The sequence below is a fragment of the Arvicola amphibius genome, chromosome 1 (assembly GCF_903992535.2).
Source record: "Arvicola amphibius chromosome 1, mArvAmp1.2, whole genome shotgun sequence".
NCBI classification, from domain to species: domain Eukaryota; kingdom Metazoa; phylum Chordata; class Mammalia; order Rodentia; family Cricetidae; genus Arvicola; species Arvicola amphibius.
Window position 1 is genome coordinate 170,636,104 of NC_052047.1, and position 27,273 is coordinate 170,663,376.

The 27,273-nt window shown below is 37.4% G+C and overlaps 1 protein-coding gene across 4 annotated transcripts in view; it reads left to right on the forward strand.

Moving 5' to 3' along the window:
* Positions 1-27,273, forward strand: part of Ric1 (RIC1 homolog, RAB6A GEF complex partner 1) — an 89,580-nt gene that overhangs the window by 29,802 nt on the left and 32,505 nt on the right. For 3 of the 4 annotated variants that reach the window (XR_005286266.1, XM_038337651.2, XM_038337667.2), the window contains exons 3-7: positions 3,839-3,918; positions 18,092-18,199; positions 23,655-23,797; positions 23,917-24,053; positions 26,200-26,291. Coding sequence is in view for 3 of the 4 variants with exons in the window: in XM_038337651.2 (XP_038193579.1) it covers positions 3,839-3,918; positions 18,092-18,199; positions 23,655-23,797; positions 23,917-24,053; positions 26,200-26,291 (560 nt within the window). In the remaining variant the exon portion in view is untranslated. The remainder of the gene's footprint in view (positions 1-3,838; positions 3,919-18,091; positions 18,200-23,654; positions 23,798-23,916; positions 24,054-26,199; positions 26,292-27,273) is intronic. The other variant, XM_038337660.2, reaches the window with a different exon arrangement.

Sequence of the window (27,273 nt, forward strand, 5' to 3'; positions counted from 1 at the left end):
CTGCAAGCCACCAGCTGAAAAAAAAAATGCAGCTTAGTGTGTGTGTGTGTGTGTGTGTGTGTGTGTGTGTGTGTGTGTGTGTGTGTGTATGTGTGTGTGTGTGTGTGTTTAGAGTTAATTTCTTTCCAAGATTTCTCAGGTTTTACGTGGATGTATAGTGACCATATTGGAGCACCAATTTGTTGTAGGAGACTGCTTGTTTGTTCCCAGCTGCTCAGCCCCAAAATAATCACACAGAAATCATATTTGCATTACTGTTTGGCCAATATCTTAAGCGTATTTCTGGCTAACGTTTACATCTTAATTTAACCTATCTCTATTAATCTGTGTATCGCTATGCTTTACCAGATAAAGTTTCATCCAGCATCTTTCTCTGGTGGAGCTACATGGCTTCTCCTGACTCAGCCTTCTTTTTCCAAGCATTCAGTTAAGTTTTCCCTGTTTACCTCTACTCTGCCCTATCAGGCCAAGCCAGTTTCTTTATTCATTAACCAATAAAAGCAACACATAGGCAGAAGGACCTCCCACATCAGTCCACTACAAGTTCACCCTGTGATCTATGGATTTTAGTCCTCTTATGAGAGAGATGTTGTTAGCAAGACTCTTGACACCATGCACTGTTCTCATTACCAGTTCCCTCTGCTCCTTCTCCTGCCCTTACTGGTACTCAAGAATTAGTGCCTTATATAGTTTTTTCCTGTTTAGGACTTCATCCCATAAATTCTGTGTATAAGACTTTCTGTCCTCCTGAACTCCCAGCTTCATTTCCCCAGTTTGGAAATGTTACCAGGCTGTGCATCAGTTTCCTTTTTCAGTGTTGTGACTTAGAAATCTTTATAGGGCAGTAAACTATGTAAGGGGATTAGGGCTCATTTTTGTTCCCACCTTCCAAGGATGACAATCCTTAATGCATGTTTTGAAAGTCATTGTTTTATATATGAAATGTGTAAGTATTTTTAAAAATTGTTTCAGATTGGAGCATAAATCATCTTCAATTTTAATCCAGTTTTGTTGGAAGCTGAAATCTGGTTCCCTTCTTCTTATTTTTTTATAACAGAAATTATAGCCATAGTATAAACAGTGTGATAATGTTAGGAACATATTTTTTTAAAATTTAATTGTGAATGGGGATATGCATGTCCACGGCATGAGTAGAGGTTAGAGGACAACTCACAGAGCCTCTGCTCTCCTTCCACCATGATGGTCCCAGGGATCAAAATCAGGTTGTTAGATTTAGCAGCAAGTACCTGTATCCACTGAGCCATCTTGCTGGCTTAGGACTCATTCATTCATTGAGGGAGGATCTCAGAACCTTCTGTGTAGAACAAGCTGGTCTCAAAAGACATAGATATCTGCCTGATTCTGTCTCCCCAGTGCTAGGATTAAAGCTGTGTGTCACCATACCTAGCAAGGAAACCAATTTGATGAATGTTGTTCTTAGCAAAAAATATTCATCACTTTTATTTAGCAAGTTTGTTACCTTAACATTTTCCATTTATGTATATTCATGTCTGTATGCACAATAGTTACATTATTATCTTGGGAGAACAGTATAATCTGAGGTGATTTAGGTTTTTTTCTTATTTTAAACCTGTATAATAAAGAATATGAAAATTAAAATACGATTTATAGATCAGTTGAAGAATTTGGATGTTGCAGTCTGCTATTTCATTGTTATTTGAAGAGAAATTAGGTTAGTGAATTTTGGTTGGTTGTATTATGTATACATGTATGTATGTATGTATGTATGTTTTGAGAGGGAATTAAGATTGTTGCCTAAAAAGATTAAGCAATAGTTACGTGATTTCTTTATATTATTTAGGGCTCATGGAGAGGAAGGTCTTTAAATGGTGCATAGTAATAGATTTGGTGACTACTAAGGTGATATCATTTATCACCAAGACTTTAAACATTGTTCAAAGGCAGAACTGTTTATGAAATGTCAGTAGTAGATATTATTGAGATTTAGAAGTATGTAACATGAGGGCCAGTATATGTTTGGTATACATAGAAGTCTAAAATATTTATTTAAAATGATTAATACCAAATATCAAATAGTAAATCAAGGTATTGTTTGTATTTTCACTATTGCATTAGATGACATGCTAGTACAAAGAGATACTTTATTCTCGCCTATGTTATAGTCTATGTATGCTGTATTACTTTGCTATGTATGTTATTAGCATTTGATTGTCAGAAGTGTTGAACTTTTTGACCTTTGAGTGACTGATCTTCCAGATAGCATTTGTATGGTAATGTTACAGTCTTCAGAACTGACCAATCTGTGTTGCCTTTCCTGCCTTTGTGAGGGGGCAGTAAAGTTTATCACACTCATCATTCATAGGGTAGGGTATGTTTGTTGCCTCTGCTGTGGTTTGATTTGAAGCTAGTTTCCTTTTGCAAGAATGTAAAATTACCATGAAGAATTTGAAAGAAAATCCTTTCTGAATATTCTTTACCTTCTTTAATATCCAGTAAGTTAAACTGTAGTTTTTGAAGATATATTACCAAAGGGTCAGCTTATAGTTAAAAGCTAACCCTGGCTGCTCTGGGAAGTGTTTGCTCTGTCATTCCTTTAACTGAAAAACAGGAAGCTAGTATTGGCAAGAAATAGGAAATCCTGTGTGATTTCTTTGGTTTTGATTGTTTCTAATTTGGATTCAGCCTCACTTACCTCTTAGGTGATAGAAATTCAGTATTAGGGTAAAGAAGTTGTGGGTAAAAAACTGCCACTTCACTGCATCGCTTGATTTTACAATGAAAACATCTTATAGGAGCAATTATATATACATAGTATTTAGCATGTTTATGTAAATGTAAAGTAATTGTTTAAACTTTGTAAGTCATAGATGTACACCATGGTTATAATATAACGGTGTTTTTATGTTGTTTGTAATTTCAGTGTTGAGTTTTCTGAGATAGACTCTATTAGGGTAGCCCAGGCTGGCCAGGAGCCTGTGTTAGTCACTCACAGGCTACGTCGTTTTTTAATACAATTTGCTTTTTTTTTTGTTTTTTTTGTTTGTTTTTTGTTTTTTTTTTTTGGATTTATTTATTATGTATACAACATTCTGCCTCCATGTATGCCCGCACGCCAGAGGAGGGCGCCAGATCTCAGTACAGATGGTTGTGAGCCACCATGTGGTTGCTGGGAATTGAACTCAGGACCTCTGGAAGAGCAGTCAGTGCTCTTAACCTCTGAGCCATCTCTCCAGCCCAATACAATTTATTTTTATAATATTTAGTTACTTTGGATATTTAGATGTTCAGATTTGAACTTCATATGTTTAGATTTTGAAAATTAGAGATTGACTTTACTTAGCTGATGTTTAGATTTTGAAATTTTAAGATTTGCTCTTTTTCTTGGTGTCTCAATATATTGTATAGGAAGAAATTTAAAATTTTTATTTATAACTATATAAATTATGCTGTTTTGAAGTAAATGATAAAGTTTATTTGGATACAATCATGAATTTTATACTTTTACTATTTGGTAGTCTTGCTTTTTAAGCTTAGAATTATTATTTGCCCCACTTTTGTAGAGTTCAGAAAGTGCTATGCATTTTTCACAGTACTCATCTACTGAGTAATAAATTGTTTTAGAATGTCCATGTCCATTTTACAAACTATTGATTTCAGTTACATTGTTCACAAAATATTCTTAAAATTTACTAATCACATTTTATAGTAGATTATATTAAAAGTCATTTTGCATATATAAAGAGACTATAATTCTTCAAAGGTGAAGATTTCTTTTTATAGTCCTGGTATGTACAATAATAGCCTAGAGTGACAGTTACAACATTCTAATGCATGGCTAATACAATTTCTCTTTCAGACTTCAAATGGCTACATCTTGTTTTTTCATATTACATCTTCAAGAGGGGACAAATACCTTTATGAACCAGTGTATCCCAAGTAAGTTTCTTGGCTTCCATTCTTCTAAGGCATGTCTTGTGAACTTAATATTTTTTAAAGAATGTCATTTAGAGTTGTCTAAAGTCAGTAAGAGTTAAGAGTTGCTTTTCTAAAGTGATGCTTCAGAAATTGCCAGTCTTTAAACTGTCATTTTTTTTTTAAATTAAAAACTATGTAACTAAATAAGTCAAGGAATACTGAGGATTATGTTATATCCTTTCTCAGACATTTAGAATTACTACTAATATACTCCAAGTCAGATATTCTCTAGATTTTGTTAAAACTAGAGAGCTGAGCGATAATAAAAGGGGAACTCTTAGTCACTGAGAGGCTCTTTTGCCTGTGTTTGTATATATGCACGTGAAAAAAATCCACACAGACAGCAATTACCTCCTGGTTAAACTTTGGGAGACGTGGACTTTTGCTCTTTAAATCATTAAGTTGTGCCATTATGTTTTGCACATTTCCTCTATAGCATGCTTTATTTTTTAATAAATAAATATACTTTTAAAGTACATCTTTTTTTTTTTCTGGGGGCAAACCACTCCTGTATCAAAAGTTTGCTTGATGTTACATGAGAGATTGTAGCCAGTTAAGAGGAAACTCCTGAGGAGATTTTTTAAAGCCATAAAAATACATCATTTGTACATTATTATTAGATGCAAATAATACATTAATTATATATCGTAATTATATAAATGATATAATAAAACAGTATATTAGAAGATATATCCTTAAATATAGACATAGCATTTGTAATTAATAATTATAAGCATTTTAATATTTGATAATGATATTTTATAATATAATAAAAATAATAGAATTAGTAAAAATGGTAATGATAAATATATAATTTGTATAATATATTCTATATCTTATATATTAACCATAGATAGAACATATATTAAAATCATATACATACATACATACCCACCCATACACATACTTGAAAGACCTTACTGAAGAAGACTAAGCCCAATTATGCAAAGAAAACTAGTGTATAAAGCAATTTCTGCCTAGCTTATTTCCCATTTAACTTCACTGAACTTTTCAAAGTTCTTATTCTATGTAAAATAGCTTAAGAAAAGTTTTATATAATAGAATTAGGGAAATATGATCTTTAGAGTTTCTATTGTTGTGATAAAACACCATAATCAAAAGCAACTTGGGAAGGAAAAGGTTTATTTCCATTTCATGTTCCAGTTACAGCCTGTCATGAAGGTGAGTCTGGGCAGGAGCTGAGGCAGAGCTTCAGAATGCTGCTTGCTCTACTGGCTTGCTCCTCACAGCCTGCCAACCTGTTTGTTTGGTTGTTTGGTTGGTTGGTTGGTTTTTTATATCACTCAGGACCACCTTCCTACAGGTTGCACCCTCCCACATCAGTCATCAACATGAAAATGCAAACAACCATCATGGACAGCCAGGATGTCTGCTGCTAGTGTCCCTAGACATGACAGGGAAAATGCATCCATGAATTCTCAACAGTAATGACAATACCAGTTGATATGCCAAAGTAGATGGGGAAATTTCCATAAGATCTATCCCCACATGAGTAACTACAGGCGGTCAGTGACTGCTGGGAGGGGGAAAATGTCTAACCCTAAGTGGTCAGTCTTGGACGTTGTATATATACCGTGTGTGTGTTTATATATGTAACAATAAGAGTTAAGAGGTGGTAAATTTGGTAAGGGGTGGGCCATGGGAGGAGTTGGTAGGGGGAAGGGAGTAGCAGGAGTGATGCAGACATAGTCCTCATGTATGAGTGTCTCCAAAAGTGTTTTAAAAGTAAGAAAAAAATACACAGAAAACCTTTTTACTTTTCTAGGCTGTTACCTGTAGTAACTAGCTAGTCTATGAATTGTTGAACTACAGTTCTGTTGACTATAGTCAGCCTGCTATGTGTTTGTGTACTTCAGTCTTTCTAGAATTACTTATTTCAGTAAGTTTTCTGAAGAAACCATTTGTAAAACAAAAACAAACAAAAACAAATAGTAGCTAAAATACCCTTTCTTTGGTTAGGAGTTTATGATTTTAAGACCTGAGAAGGTGTAATCATATAATGGTTCAAGGAGAGTGAGGAAAGTGGTTTTGGCGGTGTTGCCACATGTATCATTGGAAACGCTTATGTATTTGAGATACTTGTGCAAACTGCTGTACAGAAAAGCCACCCATTATCACACACCAGTGCAGTCCCAGACAAGAGCCAGGGTTCAGACATGGTGTTACACTTCCACAGTCCATGCTCCTTAGCCGCTGACACTACATTCTTCAGCCCTGTGTGTGCCTCATCCAACATTCTCCTACTTCTTAAGACTTGGGGAATAGGAATAGAAAACAAGGAAGAATGAGAAAGGTTTCTAATAGTCCCAAATATAGAGGCAGCATGATAAAGGCCAGCGGTTAATTGTCTCTTCTGCAATTACAGAAGCAGCACCGTCTCTTGTTTCTTCTCTCTACATCTTTGGAGTTCATCAAATAAGCCTTATTTCTAGAGCATCTTGGCTTTCCTGTATTACATGACAGCATCTTAACCCCAGACTACACATCATTTTCCATTACACTGCACCTGAGCCCACAGCTCAGATGCTTCCATGATCTTTTGTAGTTCCCACCTAAAATTTCTAGCATTCTGGTAGATGCAGGAAGTCAGTCTTATTAAATAACTCTTTTCATTTCAAATGTCATTTATTATGTAAAATTCTGTTTATTTTTTGTATCTTTGTAAATTCCACCCTATATTAAAATATCTCTTTATCTTTGCCAATATGTCATTATGTAGATTGGCTGAAAGCTTTAATTTTCTTTTTCATTTTAAGATTCATAGTGAAATCTGTGATGGAAACGTTCCTGAGGATAAATTAGAAATAATGTTTAACTTTGAATTTTGTTAACTGTATTTAATATGAGTTTAGGAAATTTTGAAATAGGTTTGCTGATTTCTTCATAATGAAAGTAATTTCAACAAATTAGCTCTCATGTACTCTTTTTGGGGTTCTTATGTAATTACAAATTTGTTTGGTTGATTTTTGGCTTTGTTTGTTTGAGGCAGGGTCTCTATATAGTCCTGGCTGTCTAGAACCCCCTGTATGGGACTAACTATTGATCTATTTTTAAAATTTTTTAAAAATTTTTATTTTATTAAAAATTCCCATCTCCTCCCCTCCACCCATACCCCCCACTCCCTCCCTCTCCAGGCCAAAGAACAGTCAGGGTTCCCTACACTATGGGAAGTCCAAGGTCCTCCCAACTCCCCTGAGGTCCAGGAAGGTGAGCATCCAAACTGACAAGGCTCACACAGAGCCCGTCCATGCTGTAGAGTCATTGTCCTTGGCTTCTCAGTCAGCCACATTCAAAGAGTCCGGTTTGATCACATGCTCAATCAGTCCCATTCCAATTGGTCTTGGCGATCTCCCATTAGATCTGTCCCACCGTCTCAGTGGGTGAACGCACCCCTCACGGTCCTGACTTTCTTGCTCATGTTCTCCCTCCTTCTGCTCCTCATCAGGACCTTGGGAGCTCAGTCCAGTGCTCCAATGTGGGTCTCTGTCTCTATCTCCATCCATCACCAGATGAAGGTTCTATGGTAATATGCAAGATAATCATCAGTGTGGCTATAGGACAAGGCCAGTTCAGGCACCCTTTCCTCTGCTGCCCAATAAACAAGCTGGGGACATCTCCTTGGACACCTGGGAACCCGTCTAGAGTCCAGACTCTTGCCAACTCTAAAATGGCTCCCGTAATTAAGATATATACTTCCCTGTTCCCCCAACCACCTTTCCTCCATCCCAACCATCCCATTCCCTCAAGCTCTCCCCATCCTCTCCTTCTCCCTTCTCTTCCCCGCATCTCCCCTTATCCCCACCTCACCCCCATCCCCATGCTCCCAACCCCTGCCAGGCAGTTTTGTCAATTTCCAATATCCAGGATAATAACAATATGTTTTTCTTTGGGTTCACCTTCTTATTTAGCTTCTCTAGTATCACGAATTATAGGCTCTATGTCCTTTATTTATGGCTAGAATCCACTTATGAGTGAGTACATACCATATTCCTCTTTTTGGGTCTGGGTTACCTCACTCAGGATGGTGTCTTCTATTTCCATCCATTTGCATGCAAAATTCAAGATGTCATTGTTTTTTACTGCTGAGTAGAATTCTAAAGTGTATATGTGCCACACCTTCTTTATTCATTCTCCCTTGCTCTTGGATTGGCAGGATCAATACAGTAAAAATGGCAATTCTGCCAAAAGCAATCTATAGATTCAATGCAATCCCCATCAAAATCCCAACAAAATTCTTCACAGACCTTGAGAGAACAGTAATCAACTTTATATGGAAAAACAAAAAACCCAGGATAGCCAAAACAATTTTATACAATAAAAGTACTTCCAGAGGCATTACTATCCCTGACTTCAAACTCTATTACAGAGCCACAGTAATGAAAACAGCTTGGTATTAGCACAAAAACAGGGATGTTGACCAATGGAATCGACTCAAAGACCCAGATATTAATCCACAAACCTATGAACACCTGATTTTCGACAAAGGAGCTAAAAGTATACAATGGAAGAAAGAAAGCATCTTTAACAAATGGTGCTGGTATAACTGGATGTCAACCTGTAGAAGAATGAAAGTAGATCCATTTCTATCATCATGCACAAGACTCAAGTCCAGTGGATTAAAGACCTTAATATTAATCTGACCACACTGAATCTGATAGATGAGAAAATGGGAAGTAGTCTATAACACAGGGGCACAGGAGACCATTTCCTACGTAGAACCCCAGTAGCACAGACAATAAGAGCAACAATGAATAAATGGGACCTCCTGAAACTGTAATTCTTTTCCTGTCCAGGATCATTTCTTAAAATGCTAAGCACTTCTTAAAATCTTAAGTCGCACCATGTAGAGGTAATATGGTACTGCCTGTTTCCAGCCCAGTCTAAACCTTAACTGCACTGTTATTATGGTAATTAGAATAGATCCTGCCTGAGATCAGTACAGTTCAGCAACGCAGAGCAGAGCCAGAGCCGCAGAGCAGAGCCAGAGCCAATCCTGCCTCAGTCATTTGGTGCCCCTGAGCCTCACACAGTTCCAGGCACACAGCAGTCCACATTGGAGCCGCACTCAGCAGTTTAATTCTGAGACTGAGCGTGCAGCATAGAAACTCTTTTCATCCAAGTTATAGCCAAATCTGACACACAGAGCACTGCGCAGTCTGAAAACATCTCTCTGTATTGTGCCAGGAATCTGCCATGTTCTTCCACCTGCCTAAGCCTGAATCTGCCATCTGCCCAGGTGCAGACAGGGAGCAGTGAGACATTGGCATGGTCTCAGTACTTTCTTTCCGATTCCGAGTGGGCACGTAAACATCCAGTCCTATAAAAGCCATTGTAATGCTTTAAAGCCAGAGTTTGCACTGGTGGCACAGCCCCAAGAAGCTGCATTTTAAAATGACTCAGCTTTTTCTCTGCCGCTATTGCCGAAACAGGAAATCTCTCTATGGCACGCCCTAGCAAACAGCAAAAAGCTGTGTTGAACTCTCTCTCTCCTTGATTTAAAGCCCTCTCAGGTTTTTAAGTGGATTTAATCACCTCGTTGGAGCGCCAATCTGTAGAAGGAGCGGCGGGCTGTGTCCCGCCACCCGGCTAGCTTTACCCAAAATAATTACACGGAAACTGTATTCTTTTAAACACTGCCTGGCCCATTAGGTTCAGCCTCTTATTGGCTAACTTCTCACATCTTCCTTTAACCCATATTTAGTAATCTGTGTAGCACCACGAGGTGATCACTTACCAGGAGAGATCTTAACCTGCGTCTGTCTTGGAGAGAAGCATGGCGACTTACTGAAGCGTCTCCCTTCTCTTTCCTAGAATTCTGTTCTGTTTACTCCGCCTACCTAATTTTCTGTTCTATTAAAGGGCCAAGGCAGTTTTTTTTATTAATCAATGAAAGTAACACATAGACACTCCTCCATCATCTGTTAACTTTTATTTGTTTGTTGTTTGTTTTTGAGGTAGGGCTTTGTTGTGTTGCTCAGGCTTGCCCTTGAGCTTGTGGACCCAGATGATACTCCCACCATGCCTGATTTAGCATTTTTTTTTCTTTTTTTTAAATAAACGTTTTACTGAGTCCAGCCTTCACTGGGGCTAGAGATATGGTTTAGTGCTTTAGTCTGCTTGCCTACTATGTATAAGGTCTTAGAATTGATATCCAGCTCTGCAAAAATTTAATAATTACTAAAATTTGAAATGTTTAATTAACTGATATTACAGAAATAGGTATAGTTCTGTAAAAAATGTTTTTTAAAACAATCACTTATCCTCTTTTACCTCTTTTCCTAACATATTTTATCAGATATGTGAAACTTCTTACCCGTTTGCTGTCAGTGAGCAGTACTATTTGGAAAGAAAAGAAATTGAGGTTAGCTGCTGTTGTTAATTTCAACAATTTATCTCCAAAAATCCAGCTGTTTTTGGCAGAAGAAGCCCACATTGTGGGCTATAAATGTCCACTAACTCATTCCACATGTAGAAGACAAGAGAGTTCAGAATGATTTCTGTTCACACTAAAGTTTGCTCAAGATACCTTTACAGTCCTGTATCACCAGAAGACAAGGATATGTCTGAGAAGTGCAGCCTTAGGGCTTCATTTGTCTCATGTTACAGAGTGCACTCCAGGAATGTAGGTGTCACAGCGTGCGGTTCTACGGCCGCCACAGTCTCGGTTACCAACCTGTACAGCACATTACTGTGTGAAACTGAGCAGTGATATTTGTGCCGTTGTACAGTGATGTTCGTGTATCTGAACATACCTAAAAATAGAAATGATACCCATGAGCTTTACATTTTTTTTTTTTATCGTGACACCCACTTTATTGGTGAAGACTATATGCAGACACACAAGGTCACACCCTAGTAACCTACATTCAGCCCCACTGTGTCTATCAGCTGCTTCCAACCCTGGAGCCAGAGCTTTACATTTTTTATAAGCACAGTTTTGACATCTTTAGATAGCCGACACCAGGAGCTCTGAATACACTTCCATACAACTGGCACCTCAGCAGGCTTGTCTATATTAACATCAGCACCATCACAAACAGACATGCAGTGTGTTGTGCTTCCTGTTAACAATGACTACAGCATCACTGAGCAATGAGAATTTTTCTACTCTATTTTAATTTTATAGGACTACCACTACATATGAAATCCACATTTGATTGAAACAGTTTGGTGACACATGATTATACCTTTTTATTATTGCTAATGAGTCATTGGTGTTAGTTTTTGTTTATTTGGTTGGTTGGTTTGTTTTGTTTTTGTTTGTTTGTTTTGTTTTGTTATGTTTTGGTGTTTCGAGACAGGCTTTCTCTATGTAGCTCTGGCTGTCCTAGAACTCATTCTAGACTATGCTGGCATCAAAATCAGATATCTGCCCACCTCTACCTCCCCAGTGCTAAGACTAAAGGTATGTGTCAGCACTGCCCAGTGGTGTTAGGTTTTTAGAGAGAAAATTTCAACTAATTCTTCCTGCCTTCTAATAGATATCTTGTTTTTGAGAGAATAGGTGATAGTGGTCTTAAAAATGTTTATCTTTGATAGTCTCAAAACATCTCTCTCTAGTTTGATTTCAGCATGCGTCTGTTCTGTAGATTTACATATATAATATTTAGCTTTTGAACTTTGCATATCTCATGCATTCATTAATGTTTACATTGTGATTGTACTAGCATTTATTAATAGGATGAGATAGAATACTATTACATAATCCTAAGTTCTGAAACTCCTCTTGTCACAGGCACATCCCAAAGGTGCCATCTAAATCGAAATACTGATAGAATTATTAAATGCCTGCCCAGTTTATAGGTCCTTGCACATTGTTATTATTAATTATTGCTATTATTACCAAATTAAAGATCACTTGTAGTTTTTGCTTTTTTTTTTTAAAGTCTCCAGGGACTTTGAAAGCTGCTAGCTGCTGGAGATGTAGCAGTGAGGTGTGTGTTTTGTGTGTGTGTGTGTGTGTGTGTGTGTGTGAGAGAGAGAGAGAGAGAGAGAGAGAGAGAGAGAGAGAGGAGGGGGGAAGGCGTTAGCAAAACAGCTTTACTTACAGCTTGCATAATTATAATACATTGTATGTTATGCAGACAAATAAAGCAGGGTTAGGGAATGAGGAATGGAACTACAGCTTGAAACTGAATCCTTAGGATCTTCATTGAGAAGGCATCACGTAAAAAGAGCTTAAAGAGTTTGAGGGGAACACAACATACACTTAGGGGAATGGCCTTTTGGGGTGAGAAAATAATGTAAGTTTTAGGTTCTAACAAAAAAATTATCATTAGTAAGAAGGGATGTTTTTGTGTAGCTATAACTATAAAAATGAAATACTACATTGTGACTTTTTAAAAGTAATTTAAATTAGAAAAGTTTAGAGCCAGTTTTCTTCTGTATAGAGAACCACCATGTACTTGAATCAGCTCACTCTCTATTAAGTTTGGTACTTGTAACTTTTTCCTAGATTGTTATTATCTTTTATAATTTACCTCTAATGATTTAAACATATAATTTGCTTGCCCTCTCCCTGTATATTTTCTCGTGGTTTTCCTTAGGTTTTAGGATTAGTTATGTTGCTGTGAGTTTTGTGTGAGTGTGTGTCTGTGTATGTGCATTTTTTCAGCTCCATTTTACTTATCTGATAAGTGGGACTACTACCATCTAGTCCATAAATTTGTCAGTGGATTTAAGTCAGCACTGTCAATTATAATAGTTGCACAGTGCTTTAGTGTATTCAAGAGATGTTTTTCCCCCTGTGTTTTCTTTGCCTTTAACTGTGCTGTAAGTAGGTGAGGTCTATATCTGTTTTTTTTTTTTTTTTTTTTTTTTTGGTTTTTCGAGACAGGGTTTCTCTGTGGCTTTAGAGCCTGTCCTGGAACTAGCTCTTGTAGACCAGGCTGGTCTCGAACTCACAGAGATCCACCTGCCTCTGCTTCCCGAGTGCTGGGATTAAAGGCGTGCGCCACCACCGCCCGGCATCTGATCATTTCTTGAGTGCCAAGTTTACATCTATGATTAAGTCAATTTAAATGTTTCAGTAGTAGCCTCAAATTCATGATGTTTAAGCCATACCTATTGCCTCCTGACAAACCAAACCTGGTGTGCTATACCAAACTTGACTGCAGTTACCATAATCCTATACGTAGACCTATGAAGTGGAAAACTACAGATTCATTGTTGCTCTTCACTTCCTGTATTTGTTCAGTAATCAAATTTCTTTGACCAGTTATACTCTCTAGTGCTTCTAGAATCATCTGTGCACTAGTTTGTCTTCTAGTCTTACCTTTATAAATTGTTTATCAAAAGCCGGGCGGTGGTGGCGCACGCCTTTAATCCCAGCACTCGGGAGGCAGAGGCAGGCGGATCTCTGTGAGTTCGAGACCAGCCTGGTTTACAAGAGCTAGTTCCAGGACAGGCTCTAAAGCTGCAGAGAAACCCTGTCTCGAAAAAATAAATAAATAAATTGTTTATCAAAAACAAAAACCTAAAAATGTGATTCTTAAAAGCTTTTATTGCCCTCCATATGTAGACTGTGGTAGAAGGCACAATGTCTGTGTTTATTTGCGCTGGGTGGCCTGCTCCCCCACTATATTTTTATGTGAGCAAGCTATCTGGCTTGGCTTTTGAACCAAGAGCAACCATCTGCTTTATTCTCCAAAGTTTCTTCCCAACTCTCTTGTCCTCCTCTGTACTCATGAAGTCACTAGTCCTTTATATACATTCCCATAGCACTCTTTAAAAATTTTATTCTAGCAATCAGTTTTTTGTTTTAAAATAAGCAAATAAAGATTTAAAAATGTAGGGGGCTGGAGAGATGGCTCAGAGGTTAAGAGCACTGACTGCTCTTCCAGAGGTCCTGAGTTCAATTCCCAGCAACCACATGGTGGCTCACAACCATCTGTAATGAGATCTGGTGCCCTCTTCTGGCATGCAAGCATACATGGAAGGAATGTTGTTGTATACATAATAAATAAATAAATCTTTTAAAAAAAAGATTTAAAAATGTAAATATTTTGCTTTTTTAGATTATAATCCCATCCCACTCTCCATTTGTCCTTTATTTCTTGGGTAAATAAATGTCCATGTATAGAATTACTGGGTCATATCACATGTCTAGTGATTTTAGTTTGCATAACTATACTGTTGATTATCTGATCTTTGTGTTTTCCATTTGAAGAGTTTTGTGGTTTTCTTTTAAAGAATGGTGAGGTTTGTCGTGGGTGACAGGTTACTTGGAAAACATGCTGACTAGTTTGAGGCGTATTGGCATGCTTCACAAGGATGGATTGTGCCTGCACTTTAGACTGTCTTCCATGGTCTCTACTCTAGCTCATCAGAACTAGAGGTCTCCTCCAGGGACCCCAAACCTTACTAGTTTATCCTTTGTTTGACTTGGTGTGGTTTCTTAAGAATGGCTCAATACCTGATATCGTAAGGGGAACAGAGATTTCTAGAGCTCTTTTTCAGTGTAACGTTAACCTTTCTGTTGTTCTGCTTCACAAACTTGTTTCCCTGAATGTTAATCTTTCTTCTTTCTTTAACTTAAACTGCGTTATACTTGGGTTCTCCCACTGTATATGGTAGTCTGGAAATTGACTTTTGCTAGAGAACTGTTTTTTTCTGTTTGTGACATGTTCTCACTTTGTAGCCCTAGCTGGCCTTGCAGTCATCATCCTTCCGCCTGCTCTCCGATGACTGTAGTTTTTGTGTGTGTGTATTTTATCCAGTTTTTTTTTTTGTTTGCTTTCTGGCTGGATAGTTTGAGATCATTTACACTGTTTTAATAATTAAAAATGACTACCTACAGGCTCATCTGTCAGTTTGAACTGCTTTCAGTTATTTTCTACTGGAGACTATTGAAGCACATTTAAGATTATTTTATCTAGAACTACTTTCATTAATTATGGGCTTACTGGTAAATAATTAAGTATAGCTCAGTGATGAAGAATTATTTAGCATGTGTGAGGCCCTGAATTCAACCCCCAACAAGTCCTTCACCATAGAAAGGACACCAGATCAGATTATCTACAACCAATGAAATATGTGATATAGAGAAAGCACCATTCTAAACTTCAGAACTGGGACTGGAGAACCAAAGCCAAGGTCCCGGAAACTTGAGACTAGAGACTAGCCCTTAGACTCAAGCTTGGCTAGGACAGCCAGAACTCCCTAGATCAAGACTAGCACATTTCAGGCTCATCTTATTTTTGGAAATTCATTCTTATTACCGTAATTAACTATTTTTTCATATGTCACTAAATTTGTAAGACTTCTTTTTATAAACTGGTATTTAATTAAGAGTTCTAAGATAGTAATAAATAAGTAAAGTTAATGTCAGGGGCTGGAGATCAGTGGTAGTGCAGTGGTAGAACACGTGCACATATGCCATATGAGAGGGCATCAGATCACATTATAGATGGTTGTGGCTCCTGGGAATTGAACTCAGGACCTCTAGAAGAGCTGCCAATGCTCTTAACTGCTGAGCCATCTCTCCAGCTCATTCAGAGCATATTTAAGAAAAATATATTCCTCTTTTTTTTAAAGTATTTGGTCCATAAGGGGGGAGGGCTAGAGTAATGTACCTCTTTTACTGCATATCTTTTAGCCTTTTTTGACCACACGAGCAAACTTTAGACTGTAAGCTACTCCTGGATCCTCTGCATGCTCTGTAGGCTGGCCCTGCCCACTCTTGGGTCAGGTCCTAAAGCTAAGCTCAAAGCTAGCGGCCAGGTCAGAGGTGTGACTGCATTCAACTTTCCTAGAGTTCTAGAATGCTGATGTTTGTGCTGTGGCAGGCGTTTTTACTTCATATTTTGTTCCTACTTTAAGTACTGGTTGCTCAAGGGATCAACAGCAGGCAGAAGCTCTTAAAGGAGCCTTATATTTATTTTGGCTCTTTAGTCTGTTGGCAGATGCCAATCGTTCATTTCACAGCTTCCCAGACCTGAAATAATCACACAGAAGCTATATTAATTACAATACTATTTGACCTATTGCTTAAACATATATCTAGCTAGCTCTTACATCTTAAATTAACCATTTATATTCATCTGTGTATCGCCACAAGGTTGTGGCTTACCGGAAAGGTTCCCTCCAGCATCTGTCTCCTGTGGTGGCTACATAGCTTCTCTCTGACTCTGCCTACTCTCTCCTTTTCTATCTGCTTGGAATTCCTGCCTTGCCCTATTCTGTGGTGCAGTAGGCCAAAAGCAGCTTCTTTATTAACCAATGGTATTTATAGCATGTAGAGGGGAATCCCACATCATTAGTCTTTTGACTTTTTTGTGGGGCCTGCCACCCCAGAGGCTTATTCTTACTTATTTAATGCCCGGCCTTAGCTTAGCTTGTTTCTTTCCAGCTTTTCTAACTTAAATTATCTCAGCTACCTTTTTCCTTTGCATTTTTTCCTTTTCTTACTTCTGTATATCTTAATTTTGCTCTTACTCTGTGGCTGGGTGGCTGGCCCCTGATGTCTGGTAAATTAATTACTCATTTTTTTAGAGACTGTCATATTAACCAAGCATATTAGCTGTATAAAAACATGAATGGTTAACTTGTTAAATATCAACTAGCTTAGCCTGTCAGACATAGAATCAAATATTCCTGGTCCTTGCAATAGCAAGATGATAGTAAGCCTTCATCAAGCTTATATGTGGAAAAAAAGAAAATATCCACAATCAAAAAGGAAGCAAAATGGGTTTCTGAGCAGCAAAGAAATTTTCACAAAAACCAGAAACCTCAAAGGCTATTGGTCTTGTTAAACTCTTTGAATATAACTACACTAGTATTAACAAATTGAGTTGCAAGATTATAGATGATTGAAAAGAGAATTGATGTTATCAGGCCAATTGCTGAAAAAAATTATAACTGCCACAAAAGATACTGTGTTGATTAGTCCTATGTCAACGACATAAGCTAATCATTTCACAAGAGAGACTCAGTTGAGAAAATGCCTCCTCCATAAGAAGACTAAACTATAGGCAAGCCCATATAGAGCATTTTCTTGCTTAATGATTGATGTGGAAGAATTCTTACATATTGGAAGAGTTTCTTATATATAGCCTATCGTGGGCAATATAAGAGAAAATAGGCTGAGCAAGACAAGAGCAAGCCAGTAAGCAGTGTTCCTCTATGGCCTCTGCTTCAGTTCTGACTTCCAAGTTCCTCCCTTGAGTTCCTCCCCTCAGTTTCTTCAATGATGGACTGTGATATAGAAATGTAAGCAAAATAAACCTCCTCTTCTTCAAGTTGCCTTTGATCATGGTGTTTATCACAGCAATAGAAACCCAAAGACAGATACATAACTATTAAATCCAACACAGGCAGTGAGGAAGACTAGACATACAACCATGCCATGTGGAGATAAATTCAAGATGGTTCTGTAGTCACTAAGAGTTATGTGCTCAGTTTCTTGGCATTGGTCTAGCAATACTCTTAGGCAGCCCTTAATCACCATGATTTAAATATATATGTATATATACATATATAGGTGTGTATACACAAACACACACATATATATACACCAGTTATTTATTGCCAAGTTATAAAAAATCTAATTACATCCTTGATTTTGACATTAATTCTGATAAATACCCAGAGAATAGGAATCAAAGATAGGGTGTGGAATAAGGTGAAATAAATGAACAGTTTAGACCATACACTACTACATGTGGAATTATATACCGCATCTATTAGTTTCCTAGCTAGGGAAGCTCTTATAGTCATTTTAAACAAAATGTTTGTTGGTTCTCTTGAGAGTTCATCTTAATTTTCCCTTTCTCTTTCCTCCATCTCTCTATCCTTCCTCCCTCTCTCTCTCCATCTCTCCATCTCTCTTTCCCTCTATTCTTCCATTCCTTCACTCCCCCACCCATCCATCCCTTTGTTCCTCTGCTTTTCTCCCTCAGTCCCTCAACACAAGTTGCATTAGTCAAGCTTACTTAACATCTAGTTGATATATAAATGTATCTACTGTGATAGAATTCAAGTTTGATTTTCATTTGTGACTCTAGGATGAACACCTGCTTTCTAAGTTTGGTTATGTTTGTTTAATTCAGTGTATATTAGGTGCAGGTGGGGGCAAATTTTATATTTTATCTTAACCTTGTGCTTTTTCTCTTAGAGGAAGTCCACAAATGAAGGGGATACCTCATTTCAAGGAAGAACATTGTGCCCCAGCACTAAATTTAGAAATGAAAAAAATATTGGATTTGCAAGCACCCATCATGAGGTATAGTATGCCGCTAAATTTGACATTTTTTTGGCCACAAGACACCATGTAGTTGGTTAATCACATGACCAACAAGAAAATTGTTTTGTGTCAAAATTTATGTCTGGTTTGGTTGTATGGTATGTAACATACTAAAAAAGACTGTGATAGAATCATATATGTTGAGGAAAAGAGCAGCTGTTCCTTTTATAGCCTCCACACATTTCTTGGAAGTACATGTACACTTGAAAAAACATTAAGCCTTCTGGGTCCAGTGTGAATAAGGGTTTTTGGCAAGTGGAGAGAAATACTGAAAATCTATTAGTACACAGTGGGTTTTTTTTTTTTTTAAGTGATTTTTACAATTTGACTTTGTGTTCTTAATTGTGCATGATTGATCTTTTAGTTGTTACTTAAGACAATTTTATATCATTTCTTCTGCATATATATGATTTATATAAACAGTATACAGCTATAAAAACAATGAGGCTCATTCCTCCAGATATACTGAGTGATAAACAAGGAGTCTAGTACTACGAATACCTGGTTTTAAAAAGTATTACAGATTTGTTGTTCTGGAAGAATACATAAGAAGTAATGAAGAAGCCGGGTGGTGGTGGTGCACGCCTTTAATCCCAGCACTCGGGAGGCAGAGGCAGGCGGATCTCTGTGAGTTCGAGACCAGCCTGGTCTACAAGAGCTAGTTCCAGGACAGGCTCTAAAGCCACAGAGAAACCCTGTCTCGAAAAACCAAAAAAAAAAAAAAAAAAAAAAAGAAGTAATGAACAGATTTGGGAAAGAGATTTTTTTTTTAATAAGTATGTTTCAAAGATACTGAACCATGGGGGCTAGCAAGATGGTTCTGTAGGTAAAGGTGTTTGCTTCCCAACTTAATGACCTGAGATACCTCCCCAGTACTCACATGATGGAAGTAGAGAATTGATTCCCAAGGTTGTCCTCTGGCCTCCAAACATGGAACATGGCATGCCCAAGCATTCCCCCTCTGCCCAGATAAATAAATAATAAATGTGAAACAATTTGAAAAACAAAAAGACTGAATATATAACTATAAAATGAATCTGTTGGACTATTTATATGTAATTCCTCTTTTTAAAAAGACCTCTCTGATTTGTAGTTCTAACAAAGGGCTTTGTGCATTGTTTCTTTTGTTAAAATAGCACTGGAACAAACTGCAAGATTGGCATGCGCAGCGGGCTGTTGTCATTGCCCTATTTAGTCTTTTTTCTTATTTTTAATCCTCTCATGGAAAAGAATGTCTTTGTTATTTGCGTAAATGTGATTAAACTGAAAAAATTTAACATATTCACTATGTTAATCAAAGATTACTGATCACTTCCGATTTTATTTGCTCAAGATGAAAGCCCTTTCAAGAATATGACTTGAGATGACTCAGTGGGTAAGAATGCTTTCTGCATAAACATGAGACCTAAGTTCAAGTATTCAATACCCATATAAAATAGGTGTAGTCACACACAAACCTATAACTTCTAGTGCTGTGGTGGGCAGACAGAATTGCTAGGGATTACCAGCTGCTAGCCTTGCACCAGTTCAGTGAAAGACACTTTCTCAAGGAAGTAAGGTGAAGTGTGATAGAGCAGTGCACATCTTAGTCCTCACATGTATATACATGGATGTGCAAGCACACACACACACTATTAAGGTAAATTTTAATAGACTGTTACTTAATGCAGAAGGAATTTTGAACATATACCAAAAAGGTATAACAATCCAATTTGGTTTTATGCCTCCACCTGGTGGTAAAGCCATGTAACATCTGGAAATAGAACAAGAGCCTTTGCAAAAAGGATTTCTGGGACTTGAAGTGTAGCTCAGTAGTAAAGCCTGTTTTCACCATGCTCAAGGCCCACCCAGTATTCAAGTTCTAGCACCACCAAAGAAAAGAGGGAGGAATTGTGTGTGACTGTACTGTGTGATGACTGTACTGGATAGTTTTATGTCAACTTGACACATATTAAAGTCATCTGAGAGAAGAGAGCCTTAATTAAGAAAATGCTTTCATAAGACTGAATTGTAGGCAAGCCTATAAGGTATTTTCTTAATTAGTGATTGGTGGGGGAGTGGGGAGAACATAGCCCATTGTGGATGGTGGCATTTCTGGGCTGGTGGTCCTACGTTCTATAAGAAAGCAGGGGGAGCAAGCCATGGGGAGCAAGTCAGTAGTAAGCAACACCCCTCCATGACCTCTGCACTAGTCCCTGCCTTCAGGTTCCTACCCAGTTTGAGTTTCTGTCATGACTTCCTTCGATGATGAACTGTGATAAGGAAGTATAAGCCAAATAAACCGTGTCCCTCCCCAACTTGCCTTTTGGTCATAATGCTTCTTCACAGCAATAGAAATCTTAACCAAGACAATGACTTTCACATGCGTAAGAGTAGTTTCTGCAAATTTAGGTGGTTGGGAGTTTGTCTCAGATTTCTCTCAAACTTCCAAAAAAAGAATTACATTTCAAGCAAAACTGTTAGCTGATCTAATATATACTTCTTGGAAATTATCTATACATTTGTAAAATGAAAGAGAAGACACTGAAAGACTATATAATCAGTTATTTTCTACTATCACAACCAGTGTAATAATTAAAACTGGAGATAGTGGTTATAATGATGCTTATATGAGTAAAAATACTGTTATCTTTTATTTTTGATTAAATAAAGATTAATACTAAACATCCATCTTTTGTTATTACTTGAATACAGAAAATGTTTAAAAGAAAAAAGTTGTAATTATGAGTTGTAATAATTGGTTAATCAGAAACACTATTTTACTTTGTTACATGTGACAGCATGTGATTAAATGCATCATATTCCTTACTAATCATATTAATAAAATCATTTAGAACTCAGTATCCTAAATTGAAAAATATCTATGCTTGAAACCTAAATAATCTGTGGAGCCAATGGTGCAGTAGTCTAGCTCAGAACATAGTGTGTTTATGTGTCTTTAGTATGCACTTACAGCTAAGAATAAAACTCAGAATATCTTAAGAACTAGTGCGGCATGAAAAGGTGAAATTTATTGGGCTTGACATTTGCTCTAAAAATTAAATGATAGTGGCAATTGGGTGGTTTGTGACAAGACCCGTTTTTCAACTTTTTGGAGAAGTATTCATTACTTTACCAACTGACATTAGCCAATGTTTAACAAGTTTGTTTACTTTTAATTGAATGAGGTGAATGGTATTTCTTATCTTTTCATATAGTGATATTTTATTTATGTTTTAATAAATAAAGTTTGCCTAAATATCAGAAGGTCAAAGCTAAACCACTAGAGGTCAAGCAGTGGTGGCACACACCTTTAATCCCAGGATTAAGAGGCAGATGGATCTCTGAGTTCAAGTCCACCCTGGGCTAACCAAGATCAATGAAGAAATAAATCCAGGTGGTGGTACCTCACACCTTTAATCCTAGTACTAGGGAGTCATACACTTTTAATCCCAGCACTAAAGGGAATATAAAATGGGAGAAGAGAGAGGCTCTCTATACTTAGTCTGCTTAGTCTGTGGTCACCCAGTCTTGGTACAGGTAAGACTTCTCTAGTGGCTTGGCTGCTTTGTTTTTCTGGTATGAGTCACCAGTCAGATGCAGAGAAAGCAAGATGAAAATGCCTCACTGAGAAAAGTTACCAAGCCACACGACTAACTATAGATAATTATGGATTGATTTAAGTTGGAAGAGCTTGTTAATAATAAGCCTGAGTTAATAGGCCAAACAGTTTATGATTAATATAAGCCTTGTGTTTTTCTTTGGGACTGAATGACTGTGAGACCAGGAGGGACAGAAACTTCTCTCATGTAAACTTTTCATGTAGATTTGTGATGTGTGGTGGGGTGGAGAAAGAGAAGGGGAGACTGACATCTGGTGCTTCCCCAGTTGTCCTCCATCATATTATTTTGAGATGGGGTCACTCACTGAGCCCGGAGTTCAACCATTTGCTTAAACTTTTGGTCAGCAGACTTCAGAAATCCACCTATGTCTACATCTCAACACTCCCAACACTCCCAACACTAGGATAACAGATGTATGCTGCCGCACCTGTGCATTTTAAGTGGGTACTAGGAACCTCAGCTCGGATCCTTACACTTGTGTCACAGAACAAAGTCTGACCTTCCCGGGGAGGGGGGGGGGAGAGCGTTGCAGAGGGTGAGGGGCAGGCAGGCAGGCAATTGCATGACCCTGACTTTACCCAGGCTTCTCTCCCATATCAAGGAGGCAAGCATTACCAACTGTGCTATCTTCTCAGCCCTCATATAGATCATTTGTCATTTATATCACAATTGTTTTAAGTCACTGTGTGTTAATTCAACATTGGGATTGTATAATAGTCTGTTTATATTGATGAACTTTTCTTCTTCCTCTGGTTCACATTTTCCTATCTGTATATCTGGTCAGTTATTGCAGCTTTGTTTATTACAATGTAGAGATTATGTGCTCTATTAATTTTCAGGTATATTGTCACTACATGTGACTACTGTTATCAAATTGTACACATAAAGCATTTTATTTTTGAAAATTTCTATTAGGCAGTGCTAGAGAATTGTTACATGTACAGTCTGTGGTTTCTGTTTGCCATCCTTTGGTTAGTTACATCTATTTTTCCTCTTCAGTGTCCTCAGTCACATCAACCAATTCATTATTATTCTTTAATTTGTTGCCTCTACATTTCAAGTTTTTAATCTATATTAAAATTATAATAAAATTATAGACAGGTGGTGTTCTGTAAGGATTTAATCTGCTTTGCTAAAGTTAAAAATGTTGTCATTTTTGTTTTGTTTCTGTTATTTTGTTTTAGGTGGCAGTTTCACTGTGTAGTTAGCTCCTGACTATCCTGGAACTTACACAGCGTAGACCAGGCGGGCTTCAAACTTAAGAGTTTGAAGTTTTATTACCTTACAGATGTTTAGCCTTGCTTGGAGAAGCTCACTCTGTCTGTCTGTCTCGCTGGTCTATCTGTGTTTCTCCTTCCTGCTTGCTTGCCTGTCTTCTTTCTCTCCCTCCCTCCCACCCATCCCCTTTTTTCTATCTTTCTTCCTTTCTTTCTGAAATAGGGTCTTACTGTGTAACTCTGGCTGGACTGGCCTTGAACCCATAGAGATCCACCTGCCCTCAGCCTCTTAAATGCTGGAATTAAAGGTGTGTGCCACCATACCTGGCTTGCAGAAAGCATTTTTTTTTTTTTTTTTTTTTTTTTGGTTTTTCGAGACAGGGTTTCTCTGCAGCTTTTTTAGAGCCTGTCCTGGAACTAGCTCTTGTAGACCAGGCTGGCCTCGAACTCACAGAGATCCGCCTGCCTCTGCCTCCCGAGTGCTGGGATTAAAGGCGTGCGCCACCACCGCCCGGCTCAGAAAGCATTTTTTGAAAGCAGTTACATTTATACTCATTGCTTTCCCAGTATGTTGTCTTAAAAGTTAGTTGACTTTAGTTGCTTGCTTCTCCCCAGTTTGCAGTCTGTGCTGGAAGATCTCCTTGTGGCAACTTCTGATGGACTTCTTCATCTAATTCACTGGGAAGGAATGACAAATGGAAGAAAAGCCATCAATCTTTCTACAGTACCATTTTCAGTAGATCTTCAGTCATCTAGAGGTAGTTATACTTTCTATATGAGGTAGAACCAACTTAATATACAACATATGGAAGTACTACGCAAATATATAAAATAATAGTTCATTATAACCTTATTCTATTTCTGTATTTTTCTTCAGTAGGCTCATTCCTTGGCTTTGCAGACGTGCACATTAAAGATATGGAGTACTGTGCCACACTTGATGGGTTTGCTGTTGTGTTTAATGATGGTAAAGTTGGATTTATTACACCAGTGTCCAGTAGATTTACTGCAGAGGTATGGATTGTGTGTTTTGTATTATTTTATTTTGCTTATTAATTTTGCTTTGTTAGCAAATCCTATGTTCTCTTTGTTTGTATAATGTTTATTTAAACTATAAGTCAGTTATGGGGATTGACTTTATCCTATGGAAAATCACTATTTGCTTCAGTCTTCTCCAATCCCAACACAGTCATAATCTTTTCATCTTTCCAAGAAAGTAATTGTTTTAATGAAGTTACCAGCCATTGTTTACATGTTAGACAGTATGTAAGTTGTGTTGATACCAAACTGTAAAATATGTTAATGATTAGGTTTTCCTTTTCTGCAGATTTTTAGTTCCACTGGGAGTTAATAATTCTTTTGTTCTTTATGTTTACTTCTGGGTGTATGTGTGTGCCTTTGCTTAATTATGTACACATGCATGTTTGTATATAGGCAGGGTGTGTGTGCTTGTAGAGAGAGACCAGAGGACAACCTAGGCTGACATTCTCAGTCACTGCTAATCTTGCTTTTTGAAACAGAGTCTCTCATTGGTCTAGACCTGGCCAATGAGTCTTAGAGACCCACCAGTCTTCACTTCCAGCACTGGGGTTACCAGTGCATAACAACCAAACCTGGTTTTTTACACAGGTTCTAGGGGTCAAACTGAGGTCCTCACGCTTGCACAACAAGCACTTCACTGAGTTGTTACCTCACTCTCCATTAACTTATTCTTTGTACATTTACCGCTTAACCCCAAACTGACTGTCAATATGAAAGTATCGTCTCCATTCTTTAGATCATTAGTGTTTGTTTAATCTTCGTTAAGATATTTCTGTTAAGCCGGGCGGTGGTGGCGCACGCCTTTAATCCCAGCACTCGGGAGGCAGAGGCAGGCAGATCTCTGTGAGTTCGAGACCAGCCTGGTCTACAAGAGCTAGCTCCAGGACAGGCCCTAAAGCTGCAGAGAAACCCTGTCTCGGAAAACCAAAAAAAAAAAAAAAAAAAAAAAAAGGAAGAAAAAAGATATTTCTGTTAGAGCTTTCTGGACTACTCCAGACTAGAGTTCTTCTCCAGACTGGTTCCTTACTACACACCTTTAACAAAGATGTATTTTCTGGTTTTTCATCATCATCATCCCAAGTAGTATCTTTCTTTGTTATATAGTCTTTGATTTTTTTTTTTTTTTTTTTACTTTTAGATAGTAAATGTGCAGATTTTGTTGCTATTCAAGACCCAAAATAAAAATGAATCATTCTCTGTTTTGGTAGATTTTGTTATATTATCTTCACTGTGGGGTTTGTTAACTAGGTTATATCTTTATGGGGGTCCTCCCCATCTATAAGTTTCTCCCCACTTCTCTTTTATTCTATGCCTTTCTCTCTCCACTTTGTGTCTCCAGGGTTCCTTATAAAAGAGTTCTAAAGACCCTTCCAGAGGATATGTATACCTAACTTCCCTGATACTCTGATATTTGAGTTTTGGAAGTGTTAAAAACTATCAAGTTCAAGGTGTAAACTTGTACTTTTCTTTGATGTTCAGTTTTTCTCAAAGAAAAAATGTTCAGTTTTCTATTGGGTAGAAGTTGGGTCTTTGTTGGCTATTCACAATGGGAATGTGCTCAGAAAGGACCCTAGTCTTCTTACCTAGACTTTGAACCACCTCTACCATTCTTTTAGAGACACCCAAATTCCCAGGACGTTTGTGTACCCAATAGTGTAAAGTAAGCGATTTTTAAGCATTCTTTACTATTTGTGTGCTTCTCTACTTCTAAAGTTTGCTAATGCCTTCATTTTTTCTTTGTTTTTTTAAAAATATTTATTTATTTATTATGTATACAATATTCTGTCTGTGTGCCTACAGGCCAGAAGAGGGCACCAGACCTCATTACAGATGGTTGTGAGCCACCATGTGGTTGCTGGGAATTGAACTCAGGACCTTTGGAAGAAGAGGCAATGCTCTTAACCTCTGAGCCATCTCTCCAGCCCCCATTTTTTCTTTGGGTTCACTACCTTATGCTTCTTGGGAGAAAATACTTAGATGATAGTCTTTGTGAGAGATTTCTTATGCAGGTGAAACCAAATGATACTTTGTTAAACTGAATCTTTATTGAATGAGAATTATCTGAACTACAATAAGGTTAAGGAAACACTTTTTAAACTTTAAGCTTTTCTTGTTGTAGCAACTTCATGGAGTTTGGCCACAAGATGTTATTGATGGGACGTGTGTAGCAGTAAATAACAAGTACCGACTTATGGCCTTTGGTTGTGCAAGGTAAGATAGACAGAGACTGTGACTCTAAGTTAAACTTAAGATATCTTAACATACTTAGGGACTTGGTTATGCCTGCCATAATTATTAGTCATCTTAGTATAAAATATAAAGATGTTTTATTATTTTGAAACAAAGGTAAAGAACAGATTTCAAAGGCTGAACATTTTAGTTTGTAAAGTGAGGTGTTTCAAACTGTAGAAAATTGAGATACAAATAAAAAAGAATAAGTTTAAATTTAGAATCTTAATTGTTAATCCTTTAAGATATCAGTGTTTATATTCTCTTATATGAATGTATAGTTTTATTTAGTGAATATTTTTAAAGCTCACATATAAAATCAGTTTTTTGTTGTAATTCATATAATGGAGAGTTTTAAAACAAAACTGAAACTTGAACACTGTGACACATGTTTATGATACTAGCATTCAGGAGGCTGAGAGGATCAAGGATTTGAGGATGTTGATTATAGCCTTGCCTACAAACACATATAGACCAGTCTTAGTAAATTCCTTTAAAATGGGTGCGGGGGGATGCAAAAAAGAAGGGAAAAATTTATGTTCATGGTATGCAAAATTGTTTGTCTCCTAAAGCAAGTTGAAGAGGAGTGTGTCTGTGTGGAACACACACCATGTATTTGCTGCCCATGTATTAACATATTGTTAAAGTTCATTCTTTCAATCTTATAGATATGGTACTGTATGAATATACCAGTTTATTTTTCCTTCCTCATGTTGCTACGTGTTAAGGTTGTTTTTACTATTTGCAGTTATATACAGTAGTATAGTGACAGTGTATGTGTTTCCTGGAAAATGTCAGGAATTTCAAGAGGATGTGGAAAGGGATGGCTAGACTGTAACTACTGCATTTGTTCAGATGAGGTGACTACTAATTATTTACAAAATGGTTTTCTACTTTGTACACCTTTCACTAGAGCATAGATTCCCATGATAATGCTGTTTCTATTTATTTTTTGTCATTTTTC